Source organism: Fulmarus glacialis, unplaced genomic scaffold (genome assembly GCF_000690835.1).
Source record: "Fulmarus glacialis isolate BGI_N327 unplaced genomic scaffold, ASM69083v1 scaffold8018, whole genome shotgun sequence".
Taxonomy (NCBI): Eukaryota; Metazoa; Chordata; class Aves; order Procellariiformes; family Procellariidae; genus Fulmarus; species Fulmarus glacialis.
In genome coordinates, this window is record NW_009227536.1 from 47,031 (window position 1) to 68,906 (window position 21,876).

Below are 21,876 nucleotides of genomic sequence, written 5' to 3' on the forward strand. Positions count from 1 at the left end.
GCAAGATGAGACATGATGGTGAGCTTTTAATGATGAGCTTCTGAGGGAGGGCTGGGCTTGGGAAGCATTTCCTTTTAGCAAATGTAAAAGTACCAGTTGCATGATGTCAGTAGTCTGGAAGAATGCCTTCCTTTGGTAGGTTGTGTTTAACCGTTTCAGAAATTGCTTGGCGATCAACTGATTCATTATGCAGCAGGCAAACAGCAATAGCTTCTTCAACTTCCTTGCCAAAGCCAGTATTTTCCCGGTGAGGTCCTTACAGCTCTTACAGTGACCTCTTGTGGATAGGGGCTCTTTTCTTTTTAGACAAGATCAAAGATGCCTTGTCTCTTAGATAAGATCTTCACAGCAGCAGCCACATCCAAATCTCTCATCTAGTGTAAGTTTTACAGGTATTTAGGATTTTGAACAGAGATAAATGCAAATGAATTTACATGTCCGATGATACAGGTGTATGATACTGCACAAACTGTAAAAAGAAAAACGGACTTTGTCAGGTAGCAGAGAAGGAACTACAGAGAATTAGAGCTATGTCTACATCAGCAAGTAGTGCAGACCAGAAGAAGCAAGTCTGTGGAATGAGATATCCATCCCTGCATGTATTTCAGGAGGTTTTACTTCAGGCTAGCTCTAATCTCGTCTCACAGACTGAAGCAGATGCAGCACATTAGATCTGTTCTTGGAGCACATTTTCTGGCTTTGTTTCATCTGAAACGAATCCAATTCTGTGCTCCAAGACCACAACATGATGTGAACCACTGCAAAGTAAGTGGAGCTGATCAGTATAGTCATATCAAAAAAGCACTCCTGCTTCAAACTGAAGACACAGACTGAGAAGATTAGCCCAGTCTGACTGAAACCAAATCTTTGATGTCCAGCATTACTTTTGAGATGACTGTACAGAAGAGTCTGTTATGCTGAATAAGGGTGGAAGACAAATGGATTCGTTGGTGTTAGAGGTGCAGTGTGCTGGAGAGTACTCTTTTTGCTTGAGGCTTGTGACTAAGTTGCTGGATCACCTATTATGAGTCAGCCTTAATCAACTTATCCATTCCCTAATTTTCACAGTTTTCAATTAAGGTGTAGTTTCACAGTCATCTTAATCTGATTTAAGACAGATGAAAGAGGATGTCTCCTTTCCCTCACTCTCCTTGTTTTGGCACTAGGGATTGCACAGCCAAGAAACCACATTGTTCATACTTCCCCTAGAGCACGGCATTATAAAGGAGTATCTGATGTGAATGCACTCCGATTCAGATATGATGTTCTGTTTTTCTGCAGCGTCAAAGCATGCACATTAAGAAGTGATTTGCTCTTGCACCTGGGACTATGACCCTTTATTCCATTCACTTGCAGATGCTTTGTGTGATTGTTAAGTTGCTTGGGATGGAACCAATTTCAGTCCTGTTGGATGGCTACTTTTTAGCTGGGCTTTGCAAATGTCAAAGGCGGTATCTTCCCCTCATCTGCTGGAGCATGCCAAGATAGCAATTTTGAAATGCTCGATGGCTGAGGGCTGCCCTTCTGCTGTCATTTGTTGAAGCTGGAAGTGTTGCCCCCGAATAAATTCTTTACTTTGGCAAATGAAAAGCTGGAAATAATTTACTAACTTGAAGCTCCTCCCTTCTAAGTATTCTGTCAGCTCTGCCAAGGAATGGCTTTGGGAAGGACTGTAGTGTTTCTAAAATCTGGCATTCATTACAAGGGATTTTTCTAAGCGGAGTTATTGGCTTGATTATTTTTTCCCCTGAACATGCCATGTAAATTGAATACTGATGTGCAAATTCTGTCTTCATAAAGATGACTTTTTAAATCTGAGTCTACTTTTGTTATAATCTTCAGTGTAATGTAAAACCATATTCTCATTAAAATGAAAACTTGTGGTGATACAGGAGCGATTGTGGAATACTTCTTTTTAAGAGATATGTCTTTTCAGAGTTAGAACAATGCCATACAAAAGGTTAATTGAGACACTAATGTTGCATAAAGCTCGTACTGCTCGCTCTTCACATGGCTGAATATAATTCTTAGTGATTAAAAATGCCTGTGCTGCCCAAGATCAAAAACCCTTTTGTACTGTGTATTCCATTGTATTTCTAGTCATTACACATTGGTTTCTGAAAATCTGGTACAAATAAAAGCAATCCAGATGCAGTGTTCAGTGCTTACGTAGTTTAATGGTACATCTATTAAAAGGTATCCTAGAAAGAAAATACTTCACTGCAAGGGCCATTGTCTCTAGCAGTGGTAGTGTTTTACTTATTAACTCCATGTCAGATAAAGGTAATATTAAGAATTTACTCCTCATAAGTAAAACCCAGTGATGCCAATGCTTTTAAACTTAGTGGAAATGAGTATTGGACAACATATGCATGATGTTTGGATAGCTGGTTCAGTTAATATTTGTATGTTATTTCCATGTAATAATTCCTGGCATGTCTCCTGATATTTCTGATAAGTGCATTGTTATTAAATAATTACTACTTAATGCAGTAGATTTCCAAGCAACGTTATGACACATGTAAAGCATGCAAGTTAAAACTCATTTTTTGCAGCTATGTTGTTACCAGCATCCATTAGCATGTGTATGTAAGTGATCAAATATCTTTTGCATCTCCGTAAGTGCGCTGTCAGCAGATGAGAAGACATGACTAAATCTTTTGTTAGCACCACAGAGTCTCTGCAAGGCTGCTGACAGACAAAATGGGAAACAAGTATAACCAGCTATTGAGGAAATGAAATCATTTCTAGTTACACATAGTGCTTGTTAATATAAAAACCATACATGGTAATTAATTTTTAAGGGGAATTTCCACTCATTCCCTCCAAAACATTCTCCATTGTCTTTTTTGTGAAATTTAAAAGTATATCCTTAACTCTTCCCTCCACATGAATGAATTTAGAGCTTTGAAATGTTGGCACATATGAAGATCCTGGCATATTAAACTCTATCAGGAATTGTGCTTTGCTTTGTCACTTTATTTTTACTGGGAAGCTGGCACCCTTTCCTCACTGTAAGACCTAAATTCCCACTTCGAGAATTAGACTGAGGAAAACGCGTGTGTTTTCCTCATGCTAAATAGTCCCAGCAGTCATGCAACCAGGACAAATACATTTGTTCTACTTTGTATGAGTTAACCTCGTAAAAATTGTGTAGGTATCTGCACAACTGACTTAAGAAAGAACACCACTGACCTTACGGAGTAATACACACTTCAGAAATGACAAGTAAATAATGTTCTACTCAAATATTGGTTTGGGGAGCTGACTACAGCCTTCCTAGCATAAAATTTTTCACATATTCCTGTGTGTGTTTTCATGCATACACCACATTTTTCTTTTGATTCCAGCAGATTTCAGTTTGGGGTTTTATATTATTTTTAAAATACAGCAAAAAACCCCCAAAGCTAGGTCAAAATATTTGAATTTTTTTTTCGCCTCAAGTTTGAGGCATTAAAAACACATACATGTTTATTGTGTAATTTATGGATTACTATAAGATATTATTCTGCATACATCATTTTTTTTGGCTCACTGAAAGTAGATCTTGGGTCAGCCAGAGAATAAAATTATGTATCAAAAGTAATGGAAAAGACCTCTGTTTGATAGATAATGTAACTGTTCTGTACAACTTGGAACTATACTGGTGTTGGCATACAATTATTAAAGGCTATCTGTGTGCTGACTTGCTTTGAAGTATTTCCTATTACTTTGTAAAGCTGTCCGTTTCTGTAGATGTCTGTCACATTGGGGTGACGCTGTTGGTTTCAGTCATGCCATTATACTGAGCTGGCCTGGTCCCATACTGGACTGGTCACTGCCAGCGTGAGCGGCTGAGTCCCCTTCTGGCTCTTTGGCCCAGTCCAGTCAGCGTAAAGGATATGAGACAAAACTGGTGTTTCAACAGCAAGATCATTACTTCTATTTTATTCATCATTGAACTAATTATTCCTATAATTACCTTGTTTTATGTTTTTATTTTCTGAAAAGAGAGCAATAGCATTCTTTCTCCAACTTCTTCAGATTTAAGTGAAATGAAAATTTAAAATTAGTAATCTTCTCTGAAATAGAACTTTTCTTTGTAACGACATTTATTTTCAGTTCCTGAAATGTTCAGCTGCTGTTGTGTCCTTGGGATGGGTACAGCTCTTAGGCACCTGTAAATTTCTTCAGTAAATGTTCATGCTGCTGTCTTTGAATGATTGCTAATCTGTAACTTGTCTTTTAGTGAAAGTGGTTCGTGGAGTGTGGTTCTGCACTTTTACTAGTTGATCAAACCGGTTTTCTTTTAATGCTTACTGGAGAGGTTTTCAGCGGTTAAGATTCGTTAGCGCTATTAATTGAGAAATTATGACAATGAGCACCCACCTCTTCTAAGCTGTGCCTTGTTTTTTCCTGCAGATTTATTGGTTTAAAGATGGGAAGCAAATTTCTAAACGAAGTGATCACTACCGAATTCAAAGAGAACCTGATGGAACTTGCTCACTGCATACTGCAGCCTCCACCCTGGATGATGATGGGAATTACACTATTATGGCTGCTAACCCACAGGTAAATGAAGGTTTGGCTCCAGAGCAAACATGCTTCTGGACATAAAAGTTCAGAAAACTATCTCATCTTACGTATGCATGATTTAATTAAATGATGAAGTCACCATAAAGTATGTAAGTTAGATTTCTGTTTTCATCTTGCATCAGTAGGGTGGGACCTTTCTACCTCCAAGAGATTAGCAACTCAACAGCCGGTTTTTTCCTATGGTTTGAGGTTTCAGAGGGGAGACGGGGTTGTTTTTTAATCACTCTTCCACTATTTGTTTCAGCTGATAACATCTCAGTGTCCTAACTGAGCATGGATAGCATACATACTCTAAAGGGAGAAAAAAATCCAGTTTACCAGCAGAAGTAACCCAATCCAGCGATTTAATTTTTCTTCTGTTGACACTACTCACTGACTGAGGCCAGCTTTTTGAAATGAGTAGGAGTATATCACACCTCAACATGTTTACACTACGCAGCGATTGCAATTCTGTAAGGCAAAAAATTCTAGCACTTATTATGTAAGGGAGAGGTCTCATGTGTTGATCCCGAAGTCTTAAACAATGGTTTTCTGAAACACATAGTGTTACTGGTTTTGTAGTATTACTTGTTCTTCGCAGACCCAATACAAGAGCTGAGGTATACAACAGAAACCCGCTAGTGTCTTGGACACAGCTAAACTTACAGTTCACACGTCCTATTGAAGTAACTTTTTCAATCCACTTTTCCTACAGCACAGCAAATTGAGGGGACAGATTTGTACATGAGAAACCAAGGCAGTAACATAACTTTAGGGATGTAACGAATTATTTTCTTCTGTAGCACCAAATATCTTGCCAAGGCCAGGCCTGCAAGTAGAATCACACTGTAAAATAACTAACTGTATCACTGAGACAGAGTTTAATCTAAACAGGAGTGTTGTGCTCTGTTATGAATGTTGCTAGGTTACTTAGCATGACTCGGTCGTTTTTGCCTTGCTTGTTGTGATTCCTGCTCATATTGCAGCATGCTTGTGGATGTATGGCATTGTACACACAGATGACACACAAATAGCAATTTTAGGCTAGATTCAACAAATTGCAGTGCTTAAATCTAGGTAGTTTAAACATTATTCCTACATATACAAATAACAGAAATAAAGAAATAATAAAGACATAACGTAAGGCCAAGGGAATTCTTCAAGCTGGGAGCTTTTACACATAGATGACCATTGTGTTATAACACTTGTACCATTTAAATTGTGGAAATTCACAGCAGGTTTAAAAATGATAAATACATATATGCTCAAGGTAGAAAGCAGATCCTGTTCGTCTTCCTGTAAGTATTGTGTTAGTGCATGTACGTTTCCCTATGTAGTGTTACTGCATGATCCAAAATGTTGGAGAACTTGGTGAATAAACTGCCTTTGTGTTCGGGCACTGCACTCTGTCCCTGAATATTTAGGGCCTACTTTTTAGCATTTGTGATTCTGGATAATGCTCATTCAATGACACAACAGTGACCTAGGTTATCAGCTCTGGTCATTGATGACACTAGTTTTGTTACTGGGTTTTTAGATGCACTAAAATGAGCTGGGTTTGTATTGCTCCTAGTTTGGGGATTGAAAAAGCGGTTTTGTAAATGATAAAATTCTGCATCTGCGCTTTTTTCCCCTCTTTGGAGAAGAACCAGAAGCATCCTCCTCTGGCTCCCCTAAACAAAACATCTGTCTGTTTCACCAAGCCCATTCTATTCTTTCTTCACAGTGTAATTCCCAGGCAAACATACTTATCTCTTCCACTATTTGCTTGCTTTTACTATGTGTTTAACAGTACAATGGAGGCAAAGAAGGGCTCTGAGTTAATGTACTAGCCTTTCACACTCAAAGATCTGGATTCCAATTCTTTTAAGTCATCCTGAGTGGAAATAATTTTGGCATAGCCTCCTCAATTCTGATGGAAAGTTGTCCACATCTCAAAGTGACCACAAACTTAGGCAAAGTTGGCAATCTTTCCTTAAGAAAAGCGAAATACTTAAATATAAGGAAGCCTACATCAGGATTCTGATGGACTGGTAGATATTTGCTAGGCTGTTGCTGTGTTTTGGTCATTGCTAATTGGAACCATCAAACTACAAAGCAAAAAGGCATATTCTTAGCTGATAGAAATTGATTTTATTAAAGCAAAGGATTCAGTTCATTACAGCTCTGCCAATTTATGCCATCTCACAATCTGGATTAATACTACAGGATTTATGTATGTAAAGTGACTTGTTGACACACCTTGGAAATCGTCCCTAGTAGTTAAGACGGCAGGCACCATTGCCTGCGACGTAAAGCGCAGCAATCTGGAATTAAGGTTCTAACACACCTCTGAGATTTGCAATAAAATTTGCCACATAACTTAATCCAGAGCAAACTGACCCTGGGCCTAGACAAACACAAAACCTTGACTGTTTCAGGCCTCCAGTTACAGGTTACGTCCCTTAACTGAGCTCTTTCCATGAGCTGTATGGGCTCACGTCGAGTCTTTATTTTCACCTTCTTTCCTTTTATCCCGTTCTCTCCACTTCTTTGCACTACGCACCCACAGTCCTCAGTCTGGATTTCCCTTATTTTCTAGCCCATCTTCTCATGAATTACTTCCCACTCATTGCTTCCTTCCCATTCATCCCAATCTTTGGCTTCCTGCTTGTTCTTCCCTATCCAAATTCCTTACTGTCTTTTCTGTTTCCATTTGTGATGCCTTCATGTATTGAGATATGCAGAAATTATCCCAAATTGTGTGAATTCATCACCTACCAGAAAAAGATTAGTATGCAGTGGTGCCTAAGATAGAAATGTATTTGTTCCAGATGTCTTCAATGGTCTTGTAACAGAAAAAAAAAGCTTTCGCTTAAGAAATTGCTGCAGGTCATGCACAATGGCTTATTTTAATGCAAGTATTTTTCTTGTGGACTAAATGGGTCATGGGAATAAAAGCAGGACAGAGAGTCTAACAGTCCAGCAGTAACACAAAGGTTGTTGCTGTTTGAAGGCTGCTTGTGACCCCAGTGAAAATATTTTTCGATGAGCTTTGGCCAGCTGTTAATGAACAGCTATTTGCAACCCCCGAATTACTGTGACAAAAACATTTGTCACTTTTATGATGACAGACTTGAGTGTGGAGCTCACAGCTTAGAACTGAAACACACTGCAAAGCTGATGTGGATGTTGCCTTAGCGCTACCAGTCCAGGGGACAGAGAGACAGATGTACGTCTTCTATACATTTACCAAAGAGCTATTTAAAACCACCATTTTTCAAAAGTTTTTAAAATTACTACATTGTTATATAAAAGTATATAAACTTTTACTACAGTATTATTGTTATGCATCGCTTTTATATTTGTATCTATTGTGTATATTTATTAATACCACCAGATGCTTTTACCCCTTACATGGTGAATTCTGCAGAGCCCTGGATGTCAGCAGTTCTGGCTGCAGGCAGTCCCATCCCAAATTTGTTACCAGTAGTGCTTGTGGTAGACAATGTGTCTTCTAAAAAACCCAGAGTGAAACAATAACGGGGACCAAATACAACGGAGCCCGTGTTTTATTTATCATTCACTGAAAATAACCTAAGACGACTGAATGATTTCCAACATCCACCAGCGCAGTTGTGTGCTTCTGTGCGATCTCTACCCCCAAACCAGACTCGCTTTTCAGAGAGGACCCTTTAAGTACTTGTACAATTCTTTTGGTTTTATGTTCATGGGGTTTTTTTGAGCTGTGGCACCACCAGATCAAGTGGATCAACCCACTCTGGCGGCAGCAGCTCTGTTGTTAACTGCCAATACTTACCGAGTGCCATTTGCAAGATCTCGAACTAGTTGTCTTGTCCTTCTGTCCACCTGCCATACACAGAGAAACCTCCCACCCACATCAACAACTTAATCAATATACTGCTTTAAGGACTTAATTGTCAGTGGTACTCAAGCTTTTTTAAAAGAAAAACTTCCAGATGGACCATTTTAACCATGACTGTGTTATAGTCACAATTACTCCAGTCTGTTCTGTGTTAGATTGGAAGCTGGTAAAATAGGTTAATATCAGAAGGTATTTTGACAAATGTTTTTCAATGACTTTGTGAAAGAAGAGATTGTATTACAGACTCTGTAACAGGTGGACAAAAAGGAAGAGATCAGGTTGAACATTTATTAACATTACATGCTTTAAGTCTTTTAATGTTCCTCCTCTCCATCATCACAACAGGGCAGAGTAAGTTGCACGGGCAGGCTGATGGTTCAAGCTGTAAATCAAAGAGGCCGCAGTCCTTGGTCACCTTCTGGTCAACCTCATATGAGAAGGTACTTGATGTTTTTTTTTCTTCTTTTAATAATATGTGTTTTGCAAAATTATTATGGTAAGATAAGGAACGTGAAGTAAGAAGGTAAGTTAAAAATATGGCATTCGGGAAGAAACGTGACCTCTGCTGTCTAAAAAATTCTGCAGACCTTGTATACTCGGAAGTATAAGCAACCTCTGCAAGGACATGACTTCTAAGTATCTTTAATTTTGCCTGTCTCCTCCTCCTTTCTTTGTGATGTTCACTAATTACTCCTTATCTCAAATTACACTATCAGCTGTTGGGAAGGACCTTGTCACTTACGTTTTTTTAAAACATCTCATCTGACTAGGATTCTACCAGGAACCTGTATTTTCTGCAGCTTTTAATAAGTATCCATTTAAAGAAACAGCAGAAATAACTGTATGCCAAAGTTGTTTATTAGATTTACATTAGAAATATTTTACTTTTTCAGTGATTTCAGTTCAGGTTCTTATAACGAATTATGAGTCAGAAATAAAGTGTTAAACTTATCTTTGGTGAGTTTACAATTATTCACATACGAAGCTTTGGTTTATGTTTTGGACCATATAAGGGAATTTTCCCTTCAAATAGTTCTTTTTTTCATTACCCAAAGCATTTATAAGGCTATTCAGCACAGCTTAGACAGCTTTAGATGATACAGAAAAAAACATTTTGGTTAACCAAACAGAACTGCTTTCAAGGGAGTCTGAGGCTTCCGGTTCCAGTTTCTGCTATGATGAGGCACGTGTTTTGCTTAATGGTCACAATGGCCATAGAATCTCAATATTGTCCAATCGTAATATATAGAATAGATATAATTACATAGTCAATGTGCAATAAAGAAATGATTCCTGTAACAATTAGTAGTGGTAGTAGCATGTACTGTAGAACTGCTGCATGCAAAACAGGCTCTCTTCCCACTCTGATAACTAGAAAGTATTAGGAAGTGAGGCTGGCTGTTTAAAAGATCTTAAGTCTTATTCCTGCACGGAACAAACTGGGCTTCCTGCAGTCCTGAAGGCATTTCCCAGTGTCTCTCACTGAGGCATTCTACCAACTCCCCCTCTAACGCTTCACGTTTAGGCCTATTAAACCCAAAGCTCAGGCTGCTTACGGAGGAGAATAGCCGGCTATCACTGCAGTGTGGGAACAGCCAAAAAAAGCTGGATCCATTGGGCGTACAGCAAATAAGGCACTTGACACCTGCAAATAACGGGTAAAAATGAAAAGTCTCTGTTAATCCCTGAAGGGAAAAGCTACTATGAAGAGTCAGGTTTCAGCTGAATTAGTCAGTGCACACAGGATGAGAAAGGGGAAATATCTTTAAAAACGGGGAGGGGAGAAAGGAAGATAGGTATGGGCAAGAGAGCAGTGAGCAGCTGACACTTCTGCATCTTTCTGAAGGATAAAATGTGGGTCTCTCTCTTTCTGCGATGGGCAGAACCCTTGGATAATAATGGGGGAGGCTCCTTTTTCAATGTCTCCAAATGCAATCAAAGTCTGAGGCCACTTACAGCTGGTATTTTATTTTCTAGTTGAGACAAGCACTCAGGCAGCCACTATCATTTTGGTTGGGTGTCCAGTAAAGTAATGAATTCTAAATAAGAGATTTCCATATAGCAGTTTAATTAACATTAGGGCAGTTATTGGGGATTCTTATTTCCTGTAAAATTACCATATGGGAAGGGCTCATCCTGATATGTTTACTTATGGCAGGTCTGTTTCTGCTAAGCATTCAGCACAATACTATTTCTGTTTAGTGAAATCTCCCACTACTCCCATCATCCCGTTCTCCCCGAGACTGATGAAATCTGAGCATGTAAAACCTTCCTAAGACAGACTCCCACCATTGGCTTTTCTAGTGTAACATACCACAATATTGTGCTCCCCCATATACTATAATATGCATCATGTATATTGCCATATACTTTTGATAAGTAAATACTCCTGTGGCATTACAGTATTATTTCTATAAGCTTTTCTGCTTGAGAGCAACAAAACCTGTTGTGGTTTTTTTTAAACAAATGTAATTGTTAGCTGAATGAACTTTATGACTTGTCACACTGTTGACAGGCTTCTTCCTGAAGTATTTTTAACCTCTTATAAAATGTGTTCTGGCAGAACTCTGGTTTTCGTCATCTTCACTACGTCACAGACATTTTAAAACACTCTTTGTAATTGTTATTTCATTTGCAATGTATTTTTCTGAAATTTGCTTAGCTTGCAAACATTACCTTCTTAGCATTACTCTGTGGCAGGGAGGGAACTTTTGAACTGTCTGATGATTGGGCTCAATCCCTTAGACGACATGGTGCTCAACACTGCAGCACCTAAGCTGTCGTCTTGTGGTGCACTGCAGCTAGAGCCCCAAATAAATCATCTTAAAATGCATGAGATTTAAGGAAGATTAAAAAATAAATACTCCTATTGCCCCTGCTGTCAATTAGAGGATTAATTTGAACTTAATCTCCTTTATACCAAATTAGCCATCATTATCATACAGTCAGTCATGAAGTCTTCCCCAGCTGCTTGCTCGCTGAAATTCCTAGTGCATTGCACCACACCAACCCATGGAGTCTCCCCCGGACACATTTAGTACACAATGTCAGTATTGCTGAAACTGATCTTTGCGATTTGATGCCCACATCACAACTCTAAAGAACCCACAACTAATCCAAGGGTATTCCAGTCTATTGCAATTTGTCATTCCTAGACATGTGAAGTACTTGGTTCTACTCATTTCATTATTTCTTTAAAACCACAAAATGTTCTAAAATTAAAATAACCCTGGTTTCACCTCTCAAAGTAAGGGTTTAAAAGTAGTCTGCAATTTTAGAGGTAAATTTACAGAGACGTAAAAAGAAATGCATTATTTATTTCTGACTCTAAACAGCATGCTGATTTAGGTTTCCTTTCAAATGCGTAATTTGAAAACTTAGTTTTCACGATTATCAGAAAAACACATCTTTGGTCACAAACTCCTAACCCTTTTGTTTTCCATTTCATTTGGTGGAAATTATTTTCCCCCAGTTTTGACCAGTACTGCCTTTTTATGCATCTGAACAGGATGCATGTAAATAAATACTATGAAGGCAGATTTTGCATGGGTTGCTTGTGCTGTGTAGCACTCACTTGACTAGATACCATAATTTCTAGCTGGTCTTGCAGAACTAATTACCAAGAGATACGAGTACAGTTTTTCTTTATTACCATTCATCTTCCATCCCAGCTGCATGCATATGAGGCATGTATGTCTGCAAAAACAGTTAGGAACTCGCCAACTAGAGCTTAGTGTTTTGCTTATGAGTTGTAACGCAGGAGCTACTGAAGTAGCTCTAGGCATGTTCAAGTGGCAAAAAAACTTACGAGCTTAAGACCTGGCTTTAGGCACCTGAAGAGTTACAGAAGGTTTTAGTGTGTGCGAAGATGTCAGTCTGTGTTCCCCACTTCAGTATCCATTCCTACGTTAATAAGCAGTATGGGCTAGATTCCCCCCCCATTTGCCTTTAGTTGTAGCTGTGGGAAGCCTGTGATGATCATTAAAAAGTCAAAATTTATCTATGACAGATAATACTGTAGCAAAAGTGATGACTGGTCAGAATTCAAACAGAGCAGTAACAGAGAGAAGGGCAACAACAGAGAACAACATAAATGAAATTCAAGCAAGCCTAATTAAACTTAGTCTCAGTGGAACAGAGTGTTTATCTTCCATACAGTAGTACAGCATCTTGTTTTCCACATGTAACTGTTGCGGATTTTACGCTTTTTCTGTTACAAGTTATTTTAACCTAAAGAAACACTCCTGGGCAGTAGAAAATGCAGTATAGCCATGTATACTGCAGCATGTATACTGCAGACACTGGCCAAAACAGAAACACTTGCAAAAGTTAACAGAAAACGGAATTCAGAAAAGAGAATTTCACTGTAAACTGTCATTGATAAAAGTTATCTAGGAGGGTATTTGAGTAGCTCCTCTTCACTGCAACAGGATGTTACTGTAGGCAGCAGTTGGCTCCAGAATGGAATCCATTGGAGCTGATCAGGCAAGGACAAAAACTGATCTAAAATTTTGTTTCAATTACAAGTTTCTTTAATTACTAAATGACACAAATGGAATAATGCTAATTTCAACTGGAAAAAAAATCCAGTTAAACGAGGAACCACTTAGAAAAAGATTCAATAGATTAAATTAATAGGCAAGAATAGCCAATGCTGAAAATGGATTAAATGATATCGTGGAAGCTTAAGCTGATTGATAATACTGTTTCTGGGATCAGGAGTTATTTTTCCTTCTTTTTATTTTTTATTAAACTTTTTACAGCACCTTTAGGAAGAACAATTTAACGACCAAAGTTTTTCTTCCTATTTCTCACAAATGAAATTCTCATTGTTTTGACACCACAATTTGGTGGCTTTGAAAATGTTCAAGAATATCTCAGACAAAAAACCTGTTAAATGAGGAATAAATTTCCACACACTTCAGTCCACAGAATTTTCTGTATGGTCTTCAGTAGTGCAGAACAAGAGAAGATGAAAAATAAGTCTGATGTGAAAAGTCTCTTCTCAACTGAGATGAGTTAGCTTTTAGGGCTGTTTTTTTCTGAAAGGTAAACATAATTAACAAAGAGTACACGCACCTTCTGGTGTTATCAGCAACAGTGAAGGGATTAAATGCACAGAACACTAGAAATGGGGAACTGAAGCTATATGCCAAGGACTCCCAACGTATTTTATTTGTATTTCAGTGATTTAAAGACCAACTCTAAACAAAAATACTATCATGTATAAATAAATGATTATTACAAGCAATTATTCTGTAGCAAGATTGCTTTCTAGATCATATTTTGCCACAACATGTGAATTAAATGAAAGTAATTAATAAGTACAGTGTCATGATTAACTCAGTCTGAGCCAAATGCTACCAGAGTATGTGTGTAAATATGGAGTGATTATGGTATAGGTCAAAGAAGTGATTTAAAATTCAAAGCAGTCTTATAAGTGATTTTGGTTCTTCTGCTTTAGCAGAGAAAAAAAATAATTTACCTTTATTTCATGTTATTTTAAGACCACGATCTCGATCAAGGGACAGTGGTGATGAAAATGAACCAATTCAGGAACGATTCTTCCGGCCTCATTTTCTGCAGGCTCCTGGAGACCTGACTGTTCAAGAAGGAAAACTATGCAGAATGGACTGCAAGGCAAGTATCACGCAAAGGATAGCAGCAACCTTTCTATAACATCAGCTGACTCAAAAAACAAGTTAGTTTCTTTTTAAAGCTATTTTACCTACCGGCAGTTTCAGCGACTGTCAATAGGGTAATTAATCTCACTGCTTATGAGCAAGTTGACAATAAAAGTTTGCCTCCCCTCCAGTGAAAGTGCTTTAGGCAAATCTTACAGCTCAGAGTAAACTGATTTTTAGAATTCAGCCGTGCTGGGGTGTGGAGGGAAGCAGCATACACTATACCGACAGTGTGCTTCTCCATTTTAAGTCCTTTTACTACTTGAGTTTCGATCCCCATTAAAGTTTCAAACAATATAATCTTGATTTATGACTTCGCCTGACAGAATTAATTAAGACTTGAATGACTTCTGTTTACTTTATGCTGATATATTTGGGAGAAGCTATTTGTTTTCAAGCAGAACCCACAGCAAATGGCACGGCTTTCAAAATTACAAGACTTGTTCACACAGACCAAGCATTAACTAGTGCAAGCAGTGCTGTCACTAGGTTACACCTAAGTGGAATGGAACTTAGAGTTCAATAATTAGTCAGCTAACATCTTTTTGTCTGCAAGTTTTCCACAAGAAGTTAATCTAGAAAGGAGTACCTTCTCGTGCCATGTGAAAAGCAAACAATAAAAAAAGACAAAAGGTGTTACCCTGCCTTTTGTTTTGCAATGTATTATCATCGTATCTAAACACTGATCTTTTTTCAGTCACACCCATAAGACATCATGGAATTCAGGGAGTAGGCCAGAAAGTAAGTAAATGAATACGACTGAGTCAATGTGTAATTCAGGACAGAATTAGATCTTTAAATCTTGTGGTACACCTGCAGTAGCAAACAAACCCAAACTTCTCTAAAGTAAGAAGTCAGGACTTCTCCAGTGTTTCATATGGCTAAGACCATTTCCCATTATTCTGTTTACACTTAAGGTTAGTGGATTACCGACTCCAGATTTAAGCTGGCAACTTAATGGAAGACCAATTCGTCCTGATAGTTCTCACAAAATGTTGGTGCGTGAGAATGGTGTGCACTCCTTGATCATAGAACCAGTCACAGCCAGAGATGCTGGAATCTACACATGTATTGCCAGCAATCGAGCTGGTGAAAATACATTCAGCCTGGAGCTCATTGTTGCAGGTAACATCTTCATGCTAAGCGTCCCCACTGAGCACTGTCGGGATAACATGAAAAAGGAAAATCTAAGTGCCATCAAATGAGATGGTTGAGGGGTGGGGGGTAAGAAAAGGAAACCCGGCAGTAACAGAACTATAGTATAGTTATAGTGACACATTCATGTTATGTTGTGGCATAAGCTGACTGGCCATTAACCTCTGTGCATACAGTTACGAAAAGAGGGCTGTTGCCACAGTGGAGGCCACAAACCAGACTATTTACTTGAATGGGGTTTTTAACGGCAATTTGTGCAGAGCCAGATCTACCAATGGGTAGCTAGTCTGACAAGACTGGTGTGTTTCACAGCATATTAGGCTAATGCCATTCCAGCCTTCTGGTAGAGCAGTTCCTTCTATAAGCAAAAGCCCATCCTTTTATGGAGTATGAAGGAGCACTGTTTGTGCAGCCAGTTTATCGAGTCTTCATGCTCCACATTTCAATTCTTTCAGGGAGACGGGGAACCACTCAGCTCCATTAGTGCTCACTTTTTCCCTATTAAAATACTGATGTGACTGTTTTCATTAGATGAACCAGGATTAGACTTTGTGATTAATGAAGACAACACTTAAGTTTCCTGCCACATAGATTTTTCATTACTGGTTTTTAGCATATTGCTGAAAGAAAGGCTACATTTTCATAGACTAGTGTCAACATGACTGCAATCTTTATTTTCACAGCTAAGGAAGTACACAAAGCACCTGTGTTTATAGAGAAGCTACAAAACACAGGTGTGACTGAGGGATTCCCAGTGCGACTGGAGTGTCGAATCTCAGGGGAGCCATCTCCTCAGATATTTTGGAAGAAAGAGAACGAGTCGCTCACATACAACACTGACCGAGTGAGGTTAGACTGACTTAGAATAATCTCCCCATGTATAACTTCAATGACGATTTATCCTGTAAGGCAAATGAAAACCTGGAAGGTCTTGAGAATGCTTTGTGTGAACAGCAGCTCATAAATATTAACTAGTTATTTGTAATAATTTATGACGTTTACTCAATCTTGCAGCCAGCCTGGTAGCTGAGCCAGAATTAAAATGTTAGTTCTGTTTTCCAGCCTTGGACTTAAACAACTATCTTGGCACTTTAAGCATGTGGAGAAGTAGTTTTTCTCTTCTAGAACTAAGACTTACAGAAATTTACTGGTAAAAACCTAGGCTCCCAAGTAAAGCTGTCTGCTTCTCAGCAGAAACCTTGATTCGTAACTCTGCTGTGTAGTTAAGCAACTAAGATTAAATTTTTTTTATATTCTAAGATCTACAAAAAATTGTCTTCAATATTTGATAACACTTTGTATGAATGTGTAAAAGCAAACTCATGATACATTGCAGGAAAAGGAACTTGCTACTGATATGACGCTGTAATAAATTATTGCTGTCCTTCTGAATAACTAAGAGTATTTCTGTACCTTGTTCCTTAAGTTTTTTTTTTTCCTTTCCCCAAGAAGTCTGGGTAAGTTCTGGTGTCCCTACTACTTAAATCAGATTTCCAGATGTCTTAATCTGTAATTGTGAAAGAGAAGTTACTTTATACATTTTTGCTTCTTAGCTTTCAATACAAGATATTAAACTGCCAAATTGTCAAGCATACTCAAGGTTTTATTTTCCACTTGCTAATTTCAGAGGAAGCGCCATATTAATTAAAAGTGGACTATAATTAATCTGTAACTAGGATTGGGTCTGTTTACATTTAAAAATAGCCTACACTGTTTTGCAATTTAAATAGTAATTTTCTACTTTACTTTTGTTTAGCATGCACCAGGATAACTATGGCTACATTTGCCTGCTTATTCAGGGAGCTACGAAGGAGGATGCTGGTTGGTATACCGTTTCAGCTAAGAACGAGGCTGGGATTGTGTCTTGCACTGCCAGGTTGGATGTTTATAGTAAGTGACTTCAATTTGCATGATCACATTGATCCCCCTAAAAGCAACAGTTCTATAAGTTTCAGTTTATTCACAGAATGGTTTACATTGGTCTCTCTTTCTTTTGTTTATAGTTTGTCCTCAATAATAACGATCCACATCAAGACAACAAATGCTCTGTCAAAGTACATTTCACCATCTTTCAGATACCTGAAGCAAAACAAGCATGCATGCTTTCTGTTTTTGTTTAGTATATTAAATACAGCTAATTAACAACAGATAACGGCATGATTACATTATTTTTGTGGATCATTATTACTATTGCTCTGCTAGCACTTCCCTAACCTTTTGTGTTCTTTTGTACATTAGTCTGTAATACACCTGTGACAGCTACCAGAAGTGTAGTAGATGATTTTATGGCTTTCTGCTTAATTATTCAGTTTGTTCCAAAGCAGCCCCTTACGTAGTGAATGTTTTCTTAAACCAAAATCTCTTACCAGTCTTCCCATAACAAGAATTAAGGTGGCTAGGGAGGGGGGAAGGGGAGAGATTGGAACGATAAAGGATGGCTTCCGGGGTGGTGGTGGTGGTAGTGGGACTTGTGAATTAGAGACTCGGCTCAGCGTTCTTCAGCACACAAGGGGTGGCAATGGCAACCAGATGATTTCCTTTTATATACAACAGAGCACCCTTGAACAGGCCAGTCACTGTAGTATCAGCGCACAGAAACAAACCCCTTGCGGTTACCCTTCTCGGTGACACAAGGAAAGGTAGAAAGCAACGCCAAAAAGGCAAAGTAACAAACACAGGTGCTATTGTTTTTACTTACCACATTGGAAGGTGAAACTAGATGCCGAGAAAAAAAAAAAAAAACCCAAGAAATGAAGCAAACTTACCTTTGATATAATGGTTTTCTGCTGCTCAGAAATTAGTATCTCCTTTACAAAGGGTTGATTGTGCATCTGGTACACTTTGTTGCACAGCTCAAGATGGCTCACATTTTTTCTTTGCTTTTTACTCTATAGCTCAGTGGCAACAACCACCTCAGACAACCAAGCCAAAGAAGGTGCGGCCCTCAGCCAGCCGGTACGCTGCACTTTGTGACCAAGGACTAGACATCAAAGCAGCTTTCCAGCCTGAAGCAAATCCAGTCCACCTGACAATGCAATCTGGCTTGGTAGAGAGCGATGATCTGTAGATCCAGCTGCCGCTTCCATCATTTTCTTTCAAAGCAGAAACACTGAAAGCCATTGCCTTGACCAATGACACTCCTATGTCACTTTATGCAAAGGCAGACACCTTCAAGTACAAAAGATAAACAACAAACACAATAACCATATATTCCTTATTCATTATACCAAATTAGAAGAATAGATAGATTATTAATAGAAATGTACACATTGCACAACAAATCACATTCACCAGTTCCTTATACCTAAGTTGCTTCAGCTCTTACAAATAACCCTTTTCATAAAGGCCAAAATACATCAGAGAGACAGATTTTTCAGAAGAGAACACTATTTATCACTACATGCCTTCATAAGCAGGAAGTAGATGCTACACAATCTTAATAGTGCAAGATGTTTTATTTGAGGCCATTAGATCACAAAGAAAATTCGAATGTATGGTTATCTACAGTTCTAAAATGGCAATGCATTCTGACAGCTACAATGAACAAGTGCAATATTGTAAGAATAAAACAGGAAGGGACAAGGAAGAGAAACGTAAGCAAATGCTGTGTCTCTGCAAACTGCTTTCTATTCTACAATGAAAAAAAAATCTTGCCTTAAATGCTGTTAGTATGGACAATTCTATAAAGCAACATCAACACCGTAATTTTAAATTCTTTTGTATTTTTCCTTTTTGCCATCTAGGAGGAGGGCTTACTTACAAACATACAGCAAAGACAGTTTAAGCATAAGTAATTTAAGCTCTTCAAGATAACAGAGAAAGAGCTGACACGTAATAACAGTCTACTCCAGACTATAAGTTTTGGTAACTAGATGGGAAAAAAATGCCAACAGTATGAACCACTGCAGGAGGTTCCTGCAAGGGGTGGGAGGGGGACAAGAGAAGAGGTTGAAACTCTCTGTGGATTTCCTGAAGACAGTCTGTAACCTCGTAATACTCCCATTCAAGAATCTGAAATTCAAAGGTGAGCTGAAAACTAGGAAGTGTACCTATGGGACGTTCGACTGTTTAAAGCTTGTGTAATGTGTATGAGGATTTTAGAAATGTATAGTAAGTGAAAAATGGGTTGAGACTGCAATACGAATTTAAGTGACAAGTATACACCACAGGTGGTAAGCTTGCAGATCTGAGGAAGTAGAAAACAAAGATGGACAAAAACATCAAATTTGCGCGCCTTTTTTTTTTCCCCCCTCTCATCATAGCACGTGTCTCTGGTAGATTTTATTTTTTTCTTCTCCCCACTGTAGGCAAATGACAGCTCTTTTCATGGGTAGAGTCTGTGCGCCATAGATGAAAAGCCTGAAGGCTGCTTTCAGAATGCAAGGCAAATCCACATCAAACTGGAGGCCCACCTAAGTCAGACCTGACTAGGTAGTTTTAAATTAGAATCAAATGAATTTCAGATGAAGGGGAGGGAGGGATGCAAGAATTACTAGGCCTGACAAGAAAAATGAGCATTTGATGGTACGAGCTACGATACTTTGCTATGAAAGGAAAACACTGTATTCCTTATATGAAGCACATATATGGTATCTTTCATTATTTATAATAAAAGTGTTGAAATCTTTTATCTCAGTTCAGTTATTCAGAAGTCCTGTACTTAGGGTTTTTTTTTTTAATTTTGTAATTGTGTACACCATATATTGCATTACTGCTATACGTGTATTGCTTTGTAAGTACACAAAGTTTGTTTTGTTTTTTAGTGACTAATAAACTTTAGCACATAAGGTAGTACTATTCTGGTGCAGGATATGACCAGTTATGGGGATCGTTAATCTAGATTAACGTCATAGTCTGTCATCTGGGAATAATCTGATTCTATTCTAGAAGAAGTATGTCATATCATTTGCCAAATTTTTCTCGACTGTGACATGCTAATGTACTTTTTTGTTTAGCTTCACTAGCATTATTTTGCCACCTTTTATTTGTATTTATAAAAAAAAAAAAATGTATTATCATTACTTTGGATTGTTGTGCTGATATAATGTGGGTTTAACATCAATAAATATTACACAAATAGAAAGTTTTCCTTCTGGTAAAGACTATTAACTGTTTCAGTAGAAGCATGCACGTGTAAGATTTGGAAATTTTAAGTATTATGAATACAGATGAAATGAGGGCTATATGCAGCATATAAAAATGACTAGAATTTATCAGAATATTCTGCTTGTGACCTGGAATCTTGTTTAAACAACACAGAGGAATGTGACCCATAAATTCTGAGAAACTTTTGCCAAATAAAAGTACTTGAAAATGCTTTTTTTTAAATAGGTTAGAAAATATGCAGGTCTACTTTGTGTGTCTAGTAATTGCAATATGACATCACTCTAAGTAAAGGGCATGGTTCAAGTGCTGTTAAATTTGTTTAAGAACAGTCTTCTAACAAGGCAATATCAAAATTTAAAAAACAAAATGTTAAGATTTACTTGTAAAATCCTGAATATTAACTAGCTTCTCCTCCTTTCCTTCCTGTGCAAAGATACCAGGAAAGATGCAAGATGATAATTTTTTTTTTTAGGTTTATATTTCAAGCATTGATCACTACAAACAGAATTATCTCAGCAATTGAGTGAGTACTGACATTAATGGTGATACTGCAACTGAAGTCAATGGAGTTCTGTCTGCTTACAGTAAAATTTGTCTTTGGCTTAGAGCCTAAAAAGCTGAGACTGCTCTTGTGAGCCGGTTTAAGATGAGGTCATCATCACTTCTTGCCTCTGTATATATGTAAAGACACACACTTAAGCAGTAAATCACATCTCTAAGCAGCAAAGTTGTTTTTATGAAAACATTCAGCTGTGCTGTTACTTAGTTACTGGGACTGTTTGGGTTTACAAATTCAGAGATACAAGCGTGGCACAAGAAAATGACATACTTCTCAATCCAAAAATCCAAAGTTCTTGGAAGCATCAAAGTAACTTTCAGGAGTTTGATCTCCCTCCACAAAATCCACAGATAGAGAGTATGACCTGAAAGCGTACTTTTATCATTTTATAGGACTAAAAAAAGAAGTCCTAACTTTCTGCAAGACTTCAGGTTTAGCTATGGGAAGACTTCAAATTATTTAGGGAGCTGATCAGCCCAAGTGCGTTCACAGCAATCGAAGACTCAGTGCAGCTACATTCAGGATGATGACAGAAACCTCTGTCAAGAGCACCAACTGTGAGGTGCAAAATTCCACAGGCATGAAGGTTTTTCCAGCTGGTGGTGTACCTTAACACACAATGCCTTTATCCTGCAACTTCATGACCACAGCAACAATTAGTTAACATACACAATTTTTTTCCATCACAGCCAGCTGGGGGTTGGGGATCAAAACCAAACTACAGTCCCATTTGAAACCCTAGCTTATAAATCATAGTTTCCTTCTATATGACCCCTTTCAAAGACCATTTTAATTCACTTAGGTTGTATGCTAATAAATGCCTCGATTCCCCACATATGGACAACTACATCCTTATCTCTGCGAGCAGCCCAAACGGATTTAATATGCAAGTACGTACTTCATGAGATCATATTATCCATCATGTCATGATGCTGAGGGGATCAGCTGCATGC

The 21,876-nt window shown here is 38.1% G+C and overlaps 1 protein-coding gene across 1 annotated transcript in view; it reads left to right on the forward strand.

The window, feature by feature from the left end:
* The window catches only part of PALLD (palladin, cytoskeletal associated protein), a 37,141-nt gene extending 18,247 nt beyond the window's left edge, over nucleotides 1-18,894 (forward strand). The window contains exons 5-11 of the mRNA XM_009583172.1: nucleotides 4,402-4,551; nucleotides 8,765-8,859; nucleotides 13,927-14,059; nucleotides 15,021-15,228; nucleotides 15,942-16,107; nucleotides 17,015-17,148; nucleotides 18,153-18,894. Of these exons, the coding sequence (XP_009581467.1) occupies nucleotides 4,402-4,551; nucleotides 8,765-8,859; nucleotides 13,927-14,059; nucleotides 15,021-15,228; nucleotides 15,942-16,107; nucleotides 17,015-17,148; nucleotides 18,153-18,325 (1,059 nt within the window). The 3' untranslated portion in view covers nucleotides 18,326-18,894. The remainder of the gene's footprint in view (nucleotides 1-4,401; nucleotides 4,552-8,764; nucleotides 8,860-13,926; nucleotides 14,060-15,020; nucleotides 15,229-15,941; nucleotides 16,108-17,014; nucleotides 17,149-18,152) is intronic.
* Nucleotides 18,895-21,876: the final 2,982 nt, after the last annotated feature.